Below are 14,824 nucleotides of genomic sequence, written 5' to 3'. Positions count from 1 at the left end.
ATGTGCTTTTAAAAAACTCTCAAAAAGCCATTTGAATGATTCGGTTGTCTCATCGTATAAAAGTACAGCCCCAAAAATCACCATCTCTCTATGGTGATTGAAACCAATAAACACAACTAAAGGTCTAAATTCTTTGTTTGTGCCAAATGTAGTGTCAAAACTAAAAACATCACCAAAATGGGCTTAATCAATTATCATTTTAGCATCAGCCCAAAATATATTAGTTATTTGCTCCTCGATATCCAACTGTATAGCATAATGGAACGATGGATTATGAATCAATTGTTGTTGAAAATACCTTAATAAACTACCGGCTTCACCATATATCAAGCTTCGTTGTCGTCTAGTTCGAAGATAGTTTTTTTGATCAATTCCAGTGTAGCCAAGATTAGCCCTTCCACTAGCCTCCCTACTCATTAACTCATGTATCTCCTTAGGCTTAATTCCAGAAGCATAAGCTAAATCAATAGCAAAAGCTTGGACATCAGACATCTTTCGTTCTGATCGCATCATGAAAGTAGTTGCTGCAAGATGAAGAACATGGTTATGCTCTGATACAACATCGTACACCTTGTACTTTCCAGTCTCACGAACTAATGAAACACCCAATCATACTGGACAATTAGTCCTTGTTTCTTGTCGAGGTTGATTGGTTAAATGTTCTCGTTTATCAGGCTTACGAGTACCCTCTTTTGAACACAAAAATCTTCTCGATGTTATTTCTCCATCTATCTTACTTTTATTTGTATAATGCTTTCGAACACTACACCCCATTTGTTTTCCATAATTTTTCCAAAACATCCAAGCTGCCTCTAACGTATCAAACTCCATACCAACCTTTGGGGTACAATCATTTATGGTATCCTTGTTTTGACAAGAAATGTCCATCATCCTATAAAAATAGAACCCAAAAAAAAAAAAAAAAATAAAACTCAATTCCAATTAACTGAAACTGAATAATTCAAATATTACTAATATACCAAGGTCCCATTACTAATATACTCAAAATAAATAGACAAGTTTGAAACAATCATGGCAATAGCTAAACCCAATAACATGAAAAGAAAAGCACCAAAGCAGATTTCCAAATCCAATAGCTTGCAAATCATTAGAAAAACTAGCAAAAACACAGAGCAAATTGGTTACACCAGTAGATATATATTGGCTTCTAAAAGACAATAAAAACAACAAAAAGTAAAATAAAAATGAATGGAGTTCAAGTTTTCTGTGGTGCACACGCAACATTGCTTACAAGCAGAAGAAGAGTGCAAAAATACTCATGGCCCTTTTTTTTAATCTATACGTAAACAATAAAGTTTTATGTAGCAGTATATGACTGATAAATGAGAAGATTTTGTAAGATGGTGGATTTTTAGTTGCCAGTCAAGTTTTATTATATCAAAACTTAATTCATTTGCAGATGACCAAGAAATTGGGCTCTATAACTAAAACAAGCGGCTGTGGGCTTTTTTAAACAATTCTTTAACTCTCTCTCTTGTTACAGGGTTTATAGTTTGTATTTGATTGGGGTGACTTATTTATCATTTTTTGGGGGGGTTTTGTGCAGCTTTTCCACTTTGATGTGCATGAGGTCGTGCAAACAATTGCCGATGCAACAATAGAAAATGATGAGGTACATTTCATTCCTGCCTTATCATTATCTATCTCCTATATTTTGTAAATTTAACATTGCCAGAATTGAATATTGAAACACATGCACAACCAAGCCTGAAATATGGCTTCGATGATGTTAACATGGTGGTTAGGGCCATTTAGGAAATTCCCAATGCTGTGTGTGTGTGGGCCCTGACAGTATAGTATGTAAAGGGGTCCCAATTGTCAAAACTTATCTTGAACATTTATCAAACACCTTGCAGGCAGAGGATATAGCCCTAAAAAAACACAGCCCTTCATGAGCAATCATTAAACAGTTTTGCAGTAGTGAAATTGCAAAACAATAAAAATCTAATATCAACCGCAGGTATGAAATAAAGAAACAAAAAAAACGAAAAAAAAAAAAAAAGAAAAAGAAAGAGAAAGGAAGAAACTAATCCTCAGTAGACAATAGACAGAGAACAGAGGATAGAGAGAGAGTAAGATAGCTAATATACCTGGCCTCCATTGGGCTTTCAATGGTCATCCATGGACGGTTTGAAAGGATTGAGTTGGGTGGATCCATCATTTGCGATTGAAAGACTAAAAATTTCAAGGCTGTAGGAGATCACGGCTTCAGATGTAAAAGAAAGTCTGGTTTCTTCTTGCCTAGGAGTGTCTTTTGGATTCAGATGGGAAAATGGCGGGAGTAATTTTTGGGATGATGAATTTCCTGGGTTTGAGATTTGTTCCATCCAAAAAAGAAAAAAAAAAAGAAAAAAAAAGCTGGATCCGTTTCCATCCAAAGAGGGGAAAAAAAAAATGTTGGAACCGTTTGCTAACGTTAAAAGATCACGGCTGCTTCTTAAAGTTATTCCCTTTTTTGTGTTTTTAAAAGAGTAAGTTAGTGGAATGTTGATGTGGCAGCATCTTAAACCATTAATTTTAAATGAGAGGTGAGGATTTAAAGAAATTTACCTGGTAGAGTACCCTAGGAACTCTAGAAGATCTGAATCCAAGATTTAATCCTCTTCGGACTCCTACCAATTTTATATCTTGCAACCACTGAATTGTATTAGTTCTATATTTGTTACTTGAACAGAATAGTCATTTTAACCATTGTTAATTACAATCATGTGTATACAACTCATAGTCCACGTACACTCTTCGATCTTTAGACCTATTCACATACTATCATTCAAGGAAAGTCATATTTTATCTAGCTAGAAAATCTAGCTCATTTCTAGCTCAATTTTCACATGTTAGTAAGACAAGACAGAAGATTTAAAATTAATCCTCTACGGACAGAATAGTCATTTTACGACTAGTTAAATCATTTGTATACAACTTGTATTAGATTTTTTTTTTCTTCTTTAATTATTTTTAATTCTTCCTTGCTCTATATATATAACTGTGGGAGGAATACTACACATGATTGATACACCCTTCTTTAGGCTCAATGCTTATAAGGCAAGGGTGAGAGGTGTCTCTCCCTGATGTGGGACTAAGCAAATCTGTGAGGGTGGCATCGGCTCTATCACCCATTCCCAAAGCGGACAATTCCTTCTTGGGGAAAGGCTAAGTTTCCTCCCACAATAACAATAATCCACCTTTCAAAATCTAATACTTCAAAGTTCTTTCTCAAAAAATAATACTTCGAAGTTAATCTAAAAGACTAAAAAATAAAAATATAATGCAATCTCTTTAAAAATATATAGGAAATGTGAGTTACTATGATTAATAATTTTGTATGTGAACATATTGTTTGAATGAACTAAAAATATTTAATCATTTTTACTGATTTAGTCACATAATTATGTTGTATATTTTTTATAGCATGTATGCTTACATGTGATTTTATGTTTTGCTAGTTTTGTTTCTTGTTGTTAAAGCAACTAAACTTGAACAATAATATCATATTCCAAATCAGGTTTGTGAAAGAAAACTATGTAATTGTTATAAAAATAACCATAGGAATTATCAATATCCTAGTGTCTAGGTGGCATCACCTAAAACAGCCCAAATTTAAATACTCCCTCCTAACATATTGTAAGAAAAACAAGGGGAGGAAAGACCCATATAATTCACCTTTTTTATAGTGATAATTAGTGCACCACCTATTAAAAAAAATACTTAAAAATATATATGTACATGGCAATAAATTATATTGTTGTGATTTTAAATAAAATAAAGCATTGGTTCTTTTTTTCTTAATAGAAAAAAAAAATACTAAAATAATCAAAACAAATAATTAAAAAACGTTTGTTAAAGTGGAAGAATAAATAAAGAGTATTCTAATTTTTTTTTTTAAAGACATTATATTCTATTTTCTTCATATCAAATGTGTTACATGAAAAACTTTAGACTAATACAATTTGTAACAAAATTATTAGCTAGTAACTTATGATACTAGATTGCTTCTCTCTCCTTTTGTAATTTTTAAACGATGCTTAATATTTTATTCCTTTTCTCTCCTTTCTCTTCTCCTCTAACAATGTTAGCATACGTGCTTAGCATTTATGCAGTTACAACAGTGGTGGAGCCACTAAGGGGTAATTGCCCCCTCAAAGCCCATGAATATGTTTTAAAAATTTAGGTTTATTTTGAATTTTTTAATATATATACTAGGTGGCCAATTCAAAATTAATTTATGTGTATATAAAGATAATTTTTATTGTTAAAATTCACGGTCTCTTAAATTGTATTATTAAACTTTCTTTTGTAATGGTTTATAACCAACAATTCAACCTTTTACCACTGTGCACTCTTAGTGCGATAGTCACTCCATAAGTATAAGTACTTGTGGAATGTGAGTCACTCCATAAGTATAAGTGCTTGTAGAATGTGAGGGGGACAAGGGTTAGGATGCAATTCTCCAAGAGAGAGATTCACACACATATACACTTAGATTAGACTAGAGTAGAATTCTATCTTGTATAAAAAAAAAAAAAAAAAAAAATTAAACTTTTTAACTTTCCAATCTTATACACATATATATATACACACACTAATTCTTTGAACCTTAGACATTGAAATAAATGCATCTGCCATTTATTTATATTTTGACATAAATGCTTAACTTCGATGAGATTGAATCTTAAATAAGAATAATGTAAATTTAACTATCATAAATAGGGTCATTCTACGGTACCCACTGTCATGACCCAAACCTGTATTTCAGAGTTTAGAGCATGACCGGCATGTTAATATCAAGTTTACCTCAATATTAACACGAACCAACCTAACTGAAGGTACATATCAAGAATTGTTTGTTCAATTCCTGCTTATTGTCTTGCATAAAAGCCAATATATACAAAAATGATGGCAACCCTGACATTTCATTTCCTTCAAACTTGGAAACAAATACCACCTGTCTGAAACTTAAGGTATTCAAGTAAAAATTTACATAGCTAAACGTTTAGCAAAACTCTTATTACAAACCTAACCCCAAAGACATACAACTGGGGTTCAAAACAGCTACAGTACCGAATTACATATGTGCTCAAAGGATCAAGTACATCTTGATTCCTTCTATACATCAAAAGAGCTAACTACTATACAACAAAACTCTACATTCTAATAAAACGAGAAAACACAGAATCCTTGCCACCTCTCATACTCTCGCTGCTTCCAGGAAGAACCTGTGCACTGAAATATAATAGGGTGAGCTGCGAAGCCCAGTAAGGTTTTAAAGCTCCATGGGCCTTTAATAAGAATGCATGTAAAACAAATAGTTTATGGATATGCCAACTTTGATCAAATAGCCTTCATACTATTCATATTGCTCTTAAATAACTTATGAACTTTTCAAATAAAAATATTTCATTTTCCTTTCATATAAAAAAAAATAAAAGGACATAATAAGGAACATACGTATAATTTCGTAACCTTATCTTTATAACAAAGACTATAAAATGTTTCATCATAAACTTCTTTTCATGAGAGCTTTTAATTTTCATAATGCATTTTAACAAAATCATTCTCTCATGCTCAATAACATAATGTAGCTATTCATAACATATTAGTTAGTCCACTTTTGATAAGTCTGTACAGAGAAGGCCTCATCACATTTGGGTAACCTCGTGTGCATGATATTGTCCTCTTTGAGAGGCCTGATGGCACATCTCCTCAAGGTTTTATTCCTCCCCGCCGTCCGTACACATTGGGGAGAAGGCCTTATTCAGATTAGAGTTACGGGCAACCCCATTTCCTCTACTTTAAATGGCCTAGAGTTACGGGCAACCCCATTTCCTCTACTTTAAATGGCCAAACAGATAACATCTTTCCATGGAAAGCCAATAATTAACCCCTATTGGCTGAGTTCAGACCATAACAGTGGAATAACCCAAACGCTATATTATTCTGATAGCTTTACTTTTACATAATTATTTCATAATAGTAGCATATCCACTTCATTCTAAAATATTATGTTCGTGACATAGGTACTAGCATTAATATGCAAAATTATCATATACATAAGGTTGAACAACTCACGAACATATACTTTACTTAAATCATGCTTATATGTAATATCTCAAATCGACAAGTTTTAATGCATATTAGTTTTCGAAATAAACTTTATACTTATTAAAAGCACACGTCACAAGTCCCTTACCTGAAAACAGAAGGCGCGAGAGATTGTACGCGAGGAGCTCAAGTATCCGTGTTCTCGTTCTCGCCACCTAAACGAAAAGAACCAAAACTTATTATGGACAAACTCTTCCTAATACATAAACTTATACCTAAATCACCACCTAACTCTCAAACTCAAGGAAAACCTAATTCCCATCACATAAAGTTCCCAAAACATATGATACAATCATCAAACATATTTGCAGCCAAACCATAGAGAAATCAATCCATAAAATTTATATATGCTTCAAACATACCAAAGGATGAGTGTATAAAATTATAACTCAAAACATACAACCTAACTTGAGAATTAAATCCACAAAGTTAGGTGTAGTATATATTGCTCACTGCTCATTACAGCCACGTATGCTCCATTTGTAAAATACAAACGGGCTGTCCACAGACCTCCAATTGTCATGAAATTTTACAGAACTACTCCCCTGTATGTCCAGTATAAACCATAAAAATTTCGGAGTCAAAGCATTAATCCATGATTTACTAAAAATCACACAATGCAGTATACTCAAAACTGTCCTGACAGAATTTCTTGCAACTTACAAATTAAACCACTAATTTTATGTTCATCCAAATGCTGTGAGACCACTTCTATAACAACCATATGTGTCTTAGAATTAATAAAAACTACTCCTTGCATCCTAATTCACAAAATACAATTTAATACAGAATTTTCTTGTAGTACACATCAACTCTGTCACAGAGACAGCTTCAGTACATATTCTTACAAAATCATCAACAAATAGCAATAGGTCTTAATTTCATTTGGGTATTTTTATACCTATAGTATACATATTAAAATACCCTAATAAGCATTCAATTGATCAAAATATCATCAAACTTCAAGTAACTAAAACAGAATCACCAATTCAACTTCCAGAAACAGAGTAGAGAACAAAGAGGGAAAATAAACAAACAAATTTTACTATCCAAAATACACAAAATCAGAAACTTACTTACCCACACACTTTGAAGATAAAATCTTAGGGTTAATTGTCTAATTTCTTCTTCAAAGAAACTAGAATTTTTGGTGAGAAAGGGAGGGAGAGATGTTGCCGTGTAAGGATGGAAGAAGAAAGAAGAACAAAGAAAGGGGAAATAGAGAAAGAAGAAAAGCAGCTGCTGGACTTCAGAAGCAGCCAAGAAAATCAGAAAAGTAAGAAGACTTTTGGGGCTTGGGTACGTGTATGGCTAGGGAGAAACAAATATCACAAACACCTTTTCCAATTTTTCTTGTATTCACACACACACATATAAATATATATATATATATATATATATATATATATAAACTTTGCATTCACACTTACCTACAAAGAATAAATAACACATTACCCACACACATATATATATCCTTAATTTTATAAAGTTATAACTAACACATTAAAATGACATATATGTTCTATAATATAACAAAATCAAAGTTTCATGCACTTAAAAGTAATTAAAATAATGACATGCATATAAACCCATAAATTAATTAGGTAATTAGGTTGGGGTGCTACACCCACTATTTTTTTAGTGGGTACCGTACCACTTTAAATCTTGACCATATATTTTATATGTCTTAATCCTGACCATTTATTTATTTTTAATGAAAACTAGTTACCGAATAAGCAGGTAATGTATAAAAGCAAAAACACATCGAAAAACAAACAACAGAGTCTTTTCTTTCTCGCGTTCTTCTCTCCCAAACTGAAAACCTAACAAGAGTTCTTCTTCTTCCACCGCTGACCCAAGAGAGAGGAGTCAGCATTCTCTCCTTCAAGAACTCTTTCAAACCTAACGACCCAGATTCTGTCTCCACTGTCAAGTGGATCTCTGTCACTGACCTGTGACTGTGAGCTTTCTTCAATTCTTTTTACTTTTAGGTTTTTTAAGTCTTATGATCTTATCAATTTGTGTTTGATATTGGGTCCTTCTTCTTTTCTTTTTTTAATCCTAAAATTCCTAATCTCTACATGTTTGATGGTCCTTGGATATTCAAATCCTTGCAAAATCTTGGGTCTTTTACTTATAAAATTTCAATCTCGTCACCTCTGTTTCAAAATCCTCTTATCCACAGCTTAGTTCCAATTCGATGTTGAACTAACCAAAGTCAGATAAAGTTGAACTTAACTCCTGAAGAGCAAGCAGAGGTAGAGCAAATAGCATTTGCTTCAACCTTGGCAGCAGGGAAAGAGGCTACAGTGATTGAGTTCTGCTCACCAAAATGCAGGCTTTGCAATTCGTTAGTTGATTTTGTTTTAGAGGTGGAGGGTATAAACTTAGATTGGCTCAACATTGTCATGGCAAATGCGGAAAATGAAATGATCTTATATATAAAGACATACAAATTTTGTGGCTGGTTTTAGCTTGGTCGTTGTATACAATTATCTAGCATTTAATCAACAAAACCACGGGGTTTCTTGTTATATTATTTTAAGCATATTGTCTATTTCTTGTTTAAGGCTCTTATATTGTGCTAGTGCTATTCTGTTTTTGTGGTGTTATTACTGGTAGTCATGAGAATGCATTACCAAGTTGTTTGTCTTGCCGAGTTTGACACTACGCAATTTTGAACTTCAACAATTAATGAAGTTATTAATAATTAGGAGGCACCAAGGATATACCTCTTGGAGAATCCATGTTGTCTGTCAACTTAGACTTTTGCAGATGATTAAGTATTGAGAGAAAATATCTGGGATCATTCATGTGTTTCACTTATTTGTTTGTTTGTTTTTATTCATTTATTTATTTATTTTAATCTCTTGCAATTGCCTGAGAGACCCTTGATCATTTATGATATTTTTTCAGTATTTCAATTCTCTATCTTGACCTTAAGACCTATTTAGAATAGGCTTAACATATGACCACAGCATTTGTGGATTTTACTCAAGTAAATCTTATTTTGCTCGGTTGTATCATATGGTTTATGATGGAGAGCATATACCAGGTTTAAAGTCCAGCTGGTTCTAGGATCTTGCTCTTTGATAACAAAAGGCTGGTATGACTATGTCACTATGTCTTGTCTATTTTTCAGATGATGAAAGTGTTGAAATTATGAGATTTTTATTAAATATTTGGCAAATTTTGGAACCAGATTCACACATCTGATTTGTTGGGAATAACATTTTTGTCACAATGAGTATGATTATTGCTCTCATATTGAAGGATTCCTGAAGTAACTCAGTATTAACATCCCAACCATTTTTATCGTTAGGGCTTTGTCCTTGATGATATTGGCTCCATTCTTGAGGGTGGAAAAGTTATAACAACCAAATGATATTGTCCTTGAGCTTCACTTGGTTGTTTATTTTCCTTTTTTTTTGGTGATCTCCTTGGGGCTTTGCATAAGCATAAGTTCATAAGTTTGTCCTCAAGATCCCTCCCCCAGTACTTGTGTTTTGCAGTTTCTCTTAAATAGAAAAGTAAATAAGATCTGCCCTGCCTATATTTTGGAGAGGTTTGTCTCTAAATTTTTCAACTGAGTCTTTTTCATTTGGAATTTCAACTGTTTGGCCCTTCACAAAGGAAATTGAATCTCTCTATTCATTATACAATCTTAATTGCATTACCTATGAAGTTGATTATGACACCCTTATAAAGAATTTCAGAGTAAATAATTTTTAATTGTATGTGTTTTGTGTGTGGCAGGGCACAAGTTGTGGGATGGTCAACAATTTGTTCCGAGTAAATATTGTAACACACTTTCACACTCCTTTATGTGATAAAATTGCAGGTTGCTGTGAGAAAATTGCAGAGAATGCTATTAACCTTCCCTAAAGTACTCTTGGTTGCAAGTAGAGCTGCCACTGCTGTTAGAGTTACTATTGTCAAAGCTATTCATAACCAGATGGATAGGAAATATTGCAATACAAATGTCTAAGAGATTGCCTTTGTTTGAAAGTGTAATTTTTAGTATTTTAATGATGTCACCCCAATGAGCAAAAGCTCATTGGAGAGAGAGAGAGAGAGAGATTAGGTTAGAGGTTTTGTCAAACACAATATAACTTGTTATTATCTTTGTTCCTCTTTATTTTCCCCACATTATCAATTTTCTCTACAGTTAATGATTTCTTGTGGGGTACTTGATGCATGAAGCTCTTTTATCATGTTTTCACTATAATAATGAATCGTAGGCACGATACCGGCCTTCTCTAGCATACGATCAAGCACAACAACACTAGAGCTTTATCTAAAAGTTTAGGGCCTAAAGTTGCATCTTTGAATTGATCCAAAAAGGGGGTGGGGGGGGGGGGGGGAAGTTGATATGCCTAGACCAGAAAGTGTAACATAGGACAGAAAACCATATTTTAACTTTACTATTTGTAATTCTTGTGGTTGGGCTAATTTTTTGGGATGTTTATATTGTTTTAGATTTTAGATCTAAATTTTTGTTAATAGCTTTTAAAATGAGGAAAAAGCTAAAGCAACAAATTTTTTTTTTTTAAAATTGCTATTGTGATAAGCGATTATTAATAAGTAAAAAAGTGACTTTAGTGGTAGGCCCAAATATAAAAGTACAATCAGATGTGATACTGGTACTGCCCTATGTGACGATAGAATTGTCAACTGTGAGAGAAAAAATAGGTTACCACCGAATCTGACAAAGGTACGGTCAGAAGTGATGTTGGTACTGCCTAATGTAATAATGAAACTATTAAATGTGACAAAAAAATAAGATACCACTAAATGTGGCAAAGTACAGTCAAATGTGATGTTCGTACTGCCTAATGTGATATGGAACCATAAAATGTGAAAAAAAAACTAAAGGAACCACTGAATGTGACAAAAGTAAAGTCACATGTGATGTTAGTATTGCACAATGTGAGGACATAACTGTTAAATGTGAAAAAAAAAAAAAGGGAACCACTAAATTTGAAAAAAATACTGTCAAATGTGATGTTAGTACTATCGAATGTGATAATGGAACTATCAAATGTGAGAAAAAAAAGAAGAAGGAACTACCAAATGTGACAAAAGAACATTCACATGTGATGTTGGAATCGCATAATGTGAGGATGGAACTGTCAAATGTGAGAAAAAAAAAGAATCACCAAATGTGACAAAAGTACTGTCAAATGTGATGTTGGAACTGCACCATATGAGAATGGAACCTTCAAATGTGAGAATGGCTTAGTCTCAAATCCTAGTAAATAGGTCTTACTTACATTGTGTTTAATTGTTTTTAGCTTTTCTATTGGTAATTTTTGTTATTGTGGAAAATTTTTGGGATGTTTATTTTGTTTTAGATGGGTCTAAATGTAATAATAATTTTATGAAACAAAATTGCATAGACACTTTAGTTAGGGTGATTATACCTATGCCGGACATAGTTATTTGACACTTCTGCACACGTCGATCTAATGAAAATGCCTAAAAAATATAAAACCTAGTGTAGTAGCCTTGATTGATGACTATTTCATACTGGATCTATAGTTTCAATTCAAGTGTTTACTGAAAATTTTAAAATTGTCAACAATCTTTGTATTGGATTTTTTGCATAACTTGCTAATTGTATAATCATCCTATTTCCAACCTTAGACACCACAATAAACACACAATTGTGATTAAGTTGCAGATGTTACATAAGAACAATTAGAGAGCACATAAGGTTATACATCTTTGGTTTTATAGTATATATAAATAATAAAAATATAAACATCAAAAAAGTGACATCAACTATGTTATTTTATAGGGAGGTATGCTCCTAAATGTGATGGAAGCTGCCAAGCGAGATACATAGGAAGTTAATTGGTATATTCAAATATTTGTGCAAGAAACCAAGATAATTCCAGCTTTTTTTTTGTTTTTTTGTTTTTTTGTGAACAAGAGTAATTACTGCGGTATTAGACTAATTTCTTGGGATTGGTTTTAGATTTTAGATCTAAATTTTTTAATAACTTAAAAAAAAATTACTATTGTGATGAACGGTTATTAGTAAGTAAAAAAGTGACTTCAGTGATGAGTCCAAATGTAAAATTATGGTCATATGTGATATTGGTACTGCTTATTGTGACGATTAAACTGTCAATTGTAAGGAAAAAAATAGAGTACCACCGAATGTGACAAAAGTACGGTCATAAGTAATGTTGATACTGCCCAATATAATAATGGAACTGTCAAATTTGAGAATAAAAAAAGGGTACCACTGAATATGACAAAAATAGAGTGAGATGAGATGTTCGTATTGCTTAATGTGATAATGGAACCATCAAATTTGAGAAAAAAAATAAAAGGAACCACTATATGTGACAAAAGAAATGTCATATTTGATATTGGAATTGCACAATGTGATAATGGAACCATCAAATTTGAGAAACAAATAAAGGAACCACTAAATGTAACAAAATAACTGTCAAATGTGATGTTGAAACTGCACAATGTGAGAATGAAACCGTCAAATATGAGAAACAAATAAGAAAACCACCGAATGTAACAAAAGAACTGTCAAATGTGATTGTGGAACTGCACAGTGTGAGGATGAAATTGTCAAATGTGAGAAAAAAAAATCACCAAATATGACAAAAGTACAGCCACTTGTGTTGCTGGAACTGCACAATATGAGAATGAAACCATCAAATGTGAGAAAAAAATAAGGGAACCACCAAATGTGAAAAAAGAACTGTCACATGTGATGTTGGAACTGTAGAATGTAAGGATGAAATTGTCAAATGTGAGAAATAAAATAAGGGAATCACCCAATGTGATAAAAGAACTATCACATGTGATATTGAAATTGCACAATGTGAGGATGTAACACCTCGAATGTGAGAAAAAAATAAGGGAACCATCGAATGTGACAAAAGAACTGTCACATGTGATGTTAGAATTGAACAATGTGAGGATAAAACCGTCAAATGTGAGAAAAAAAATAAAGGAAGCACTAAATGTGACAAAAGTACAGTCATATATGATGTTGGAACTGCACAATGTGAGGATAGAATCGTCAAATGTGAAAGAAGAACTGTCACATATGATGTTAGAACTGCAAAATGTGAGAATGGAAACGTCAAATGTGAGAAATAAAATAAGGGAACCACCAAATGTGACAAAAGAACTGTCACATGTGATGTTGGAACTACATAATGTGAAGGTGAAACTGTCAAATGTGAGAAAAAAAGTAAGGGAACCATCGAATGTGACAAAAGAACTATCACATATGATGTTGGAACTACACAATGTGAGAATGGAACTGTCAAATGTGAGAAAAAAGTAAGAGAACTACCGAATGTGACAAAAAAACTATTATATATGATGTTAGAACTGCACAATGTGAGGATGAAACCGTCAAATGTGAGAAAAAGGTAACCTGTTATACCAGGCTACCTACTAGTGGGTACCGTACCCCTTTTTTTAAGGGGGTACGGTAGAATTACTCTCATAAATAATTACTTTTAAACTTTTACTTTTCTTCAATTTGCAACTTTTGGAAAATGTAAATTCATATACAACTTTCAAAGAAGAGAAATACGTGCATATACCTCAATTGCCACTTAGGAACTGTTAGTGAAAATGGAAATTTTTGGATACTCTACCTAATTAAATATTTATCTATAGGTGACACTTTCTTGCTTATAAAATGATTTATTTTTCATTTTTATAATCTCTCAAAAAAAATAATAAACAAAAAAAAATTATAGTAGCAGTCTAAGATCTTAATTAATTGGTGTTTTGACTTAATAATAAAATGTTATTGATTTGAAATACTATCATATCTATGGAAGTCTAAGATCTTAATTAGTAGTCCTCAAAATTTTGGAAAACTTCCAATTCTCATTCCCATAACAAGAAATTGTTTAAATTTATTATTGTAATCTAGGCGAAACATATATGATATCTATTTTTTTTTTTTTTTTACCGAAAATGTTGTGCAAAATAAGCAAATAGCCACCTTTCTATGGTTAGACAAAACAAATGATTGAACTCTTGTTTTGCATGCAGGTCTGTCAAAAATCGACGCCCTGACCTTAACCATTTCTCGACGTAATAGATCCAACTTAACGAGAAAGAATCTCTAATGAAGCACCCCTCTTGTGTTTAGTATACCCAACAGAACTTAACAGCTATTGTCATGTTGCCAAAAAGATGACCACAAAACCAATTAGTTTAGAAGTAGACTTTCATAAGGCGTAATATCAATAAATCCAACAGGGCGACCAAAATACAAATCAACTATCTTGGAACATAGAACCTAAGCATATATCTTCCTTTAAATTTCAACATAGCCTACCAACTGCATTCGCTGCAAAGTTCATTAACAGAATGGAAGAAAAACTAGGAAACATAATTCAGTTATGTTTATCCACAATCGGTGTCCAGAGAGAAACATAACATTTGATTCAAACCCGCATAAAAGAAAACTTTACAGCTTTTGGGTTGTCAAGAAAGAAAAATCCCAATTGGGTCTACCAGTGTTTCGTTTGATGCACTAATATTTTCTTTTTCTCCCATTTAGATAGTCTTCATGATAAACCCCGGCAAAAGACCTCCTTTCATTCTCTGCATTACTGTTTTTTTCTTCCTAGCAGTTTCTTCTGTACATTGTGTGTCCCATTCATCTATTAAATCTCCCCGCAGTATAGCATCACCAAAATTCCCA

At 32.7% G+C, this 14,824-nt stretch overlaps 1 protein-coding gene and 2 long non-coding RNA genes across 3 annotated transcripts; 1 reads left to right on the top strand and 2 right to left on the bottom strand.

Annotated features, from left to right (window-relative positions):
• Positions 1–576: 576 nt before the first annotated feature.
• LOC115983556 (protein FAR1-RELATED SEQUENCE 7-like) lies at positions 577–2,338 on the bottom strand. The gene is made up of 2 exons (XM_031106263.1): positions 2,112–2,338; positions 577–892 (listed from the first exon to the last, which is right to left on the bottom strand). The coding sequence occupies exons 1-2, from the start codon at positions 2,180–2,182 to the stop codon at positions 610–612; spliced, it is 354 nt and encodes a 117-aa protein (XP_030962123.1). The 5' UTR covers positions 2,183–2,338; the 3' UTR covers positions 577–609.
• Positions 2,339–4,904: 2,566 nt separating this feature from the next.
• Positions 4,905–7,451, bottom strand: LOC115983841. Its single transcript, XR_004090271.1, has 3 exons — positions 7,201–7,451; positions 6,209–6,275; positions 4,905–5,241 (listed from the first exon to the last, which is right to left on the bottom strand). It is a non-coding gene; the product is annotated as an uncharacterized LOC115983841 (long non-coding RNA).
• A 448-nt stretch (positions 7,452–7,899) lies between these two features.
• LOC115987349 lies at positions 7,900–10,276 on the top strand. Its single transcript, XR_004091058.1, has 2 exons — positions 7,900–8,080; positions 9,962–10,276. It is a non-coding gene; the product is annotated as an uncharacterized LOC115987349 (long non-coding RNA).
• Positions 10,277–14,824: the final 4,548 nt, after the last annotated feature.

Source organism: Quercus lobata, chromosome 4 (genome assembly GCF_001633185.2).
Source record: "Quercus lobata isolate SW786 chromosome 4, ValleyOak3.0 Primary Assembly, whole genome shotgun sequence".
NCBI classification, from domain to species: Eukaryota; Viridiplantae; Streptophyta; class Magnoliopsida; order Fagales; family Fagaceae; genus Quercus; species Quercus lobata.
This window is presented reverse-complemented; position numbering and strand designations above follow the sequence as displayed.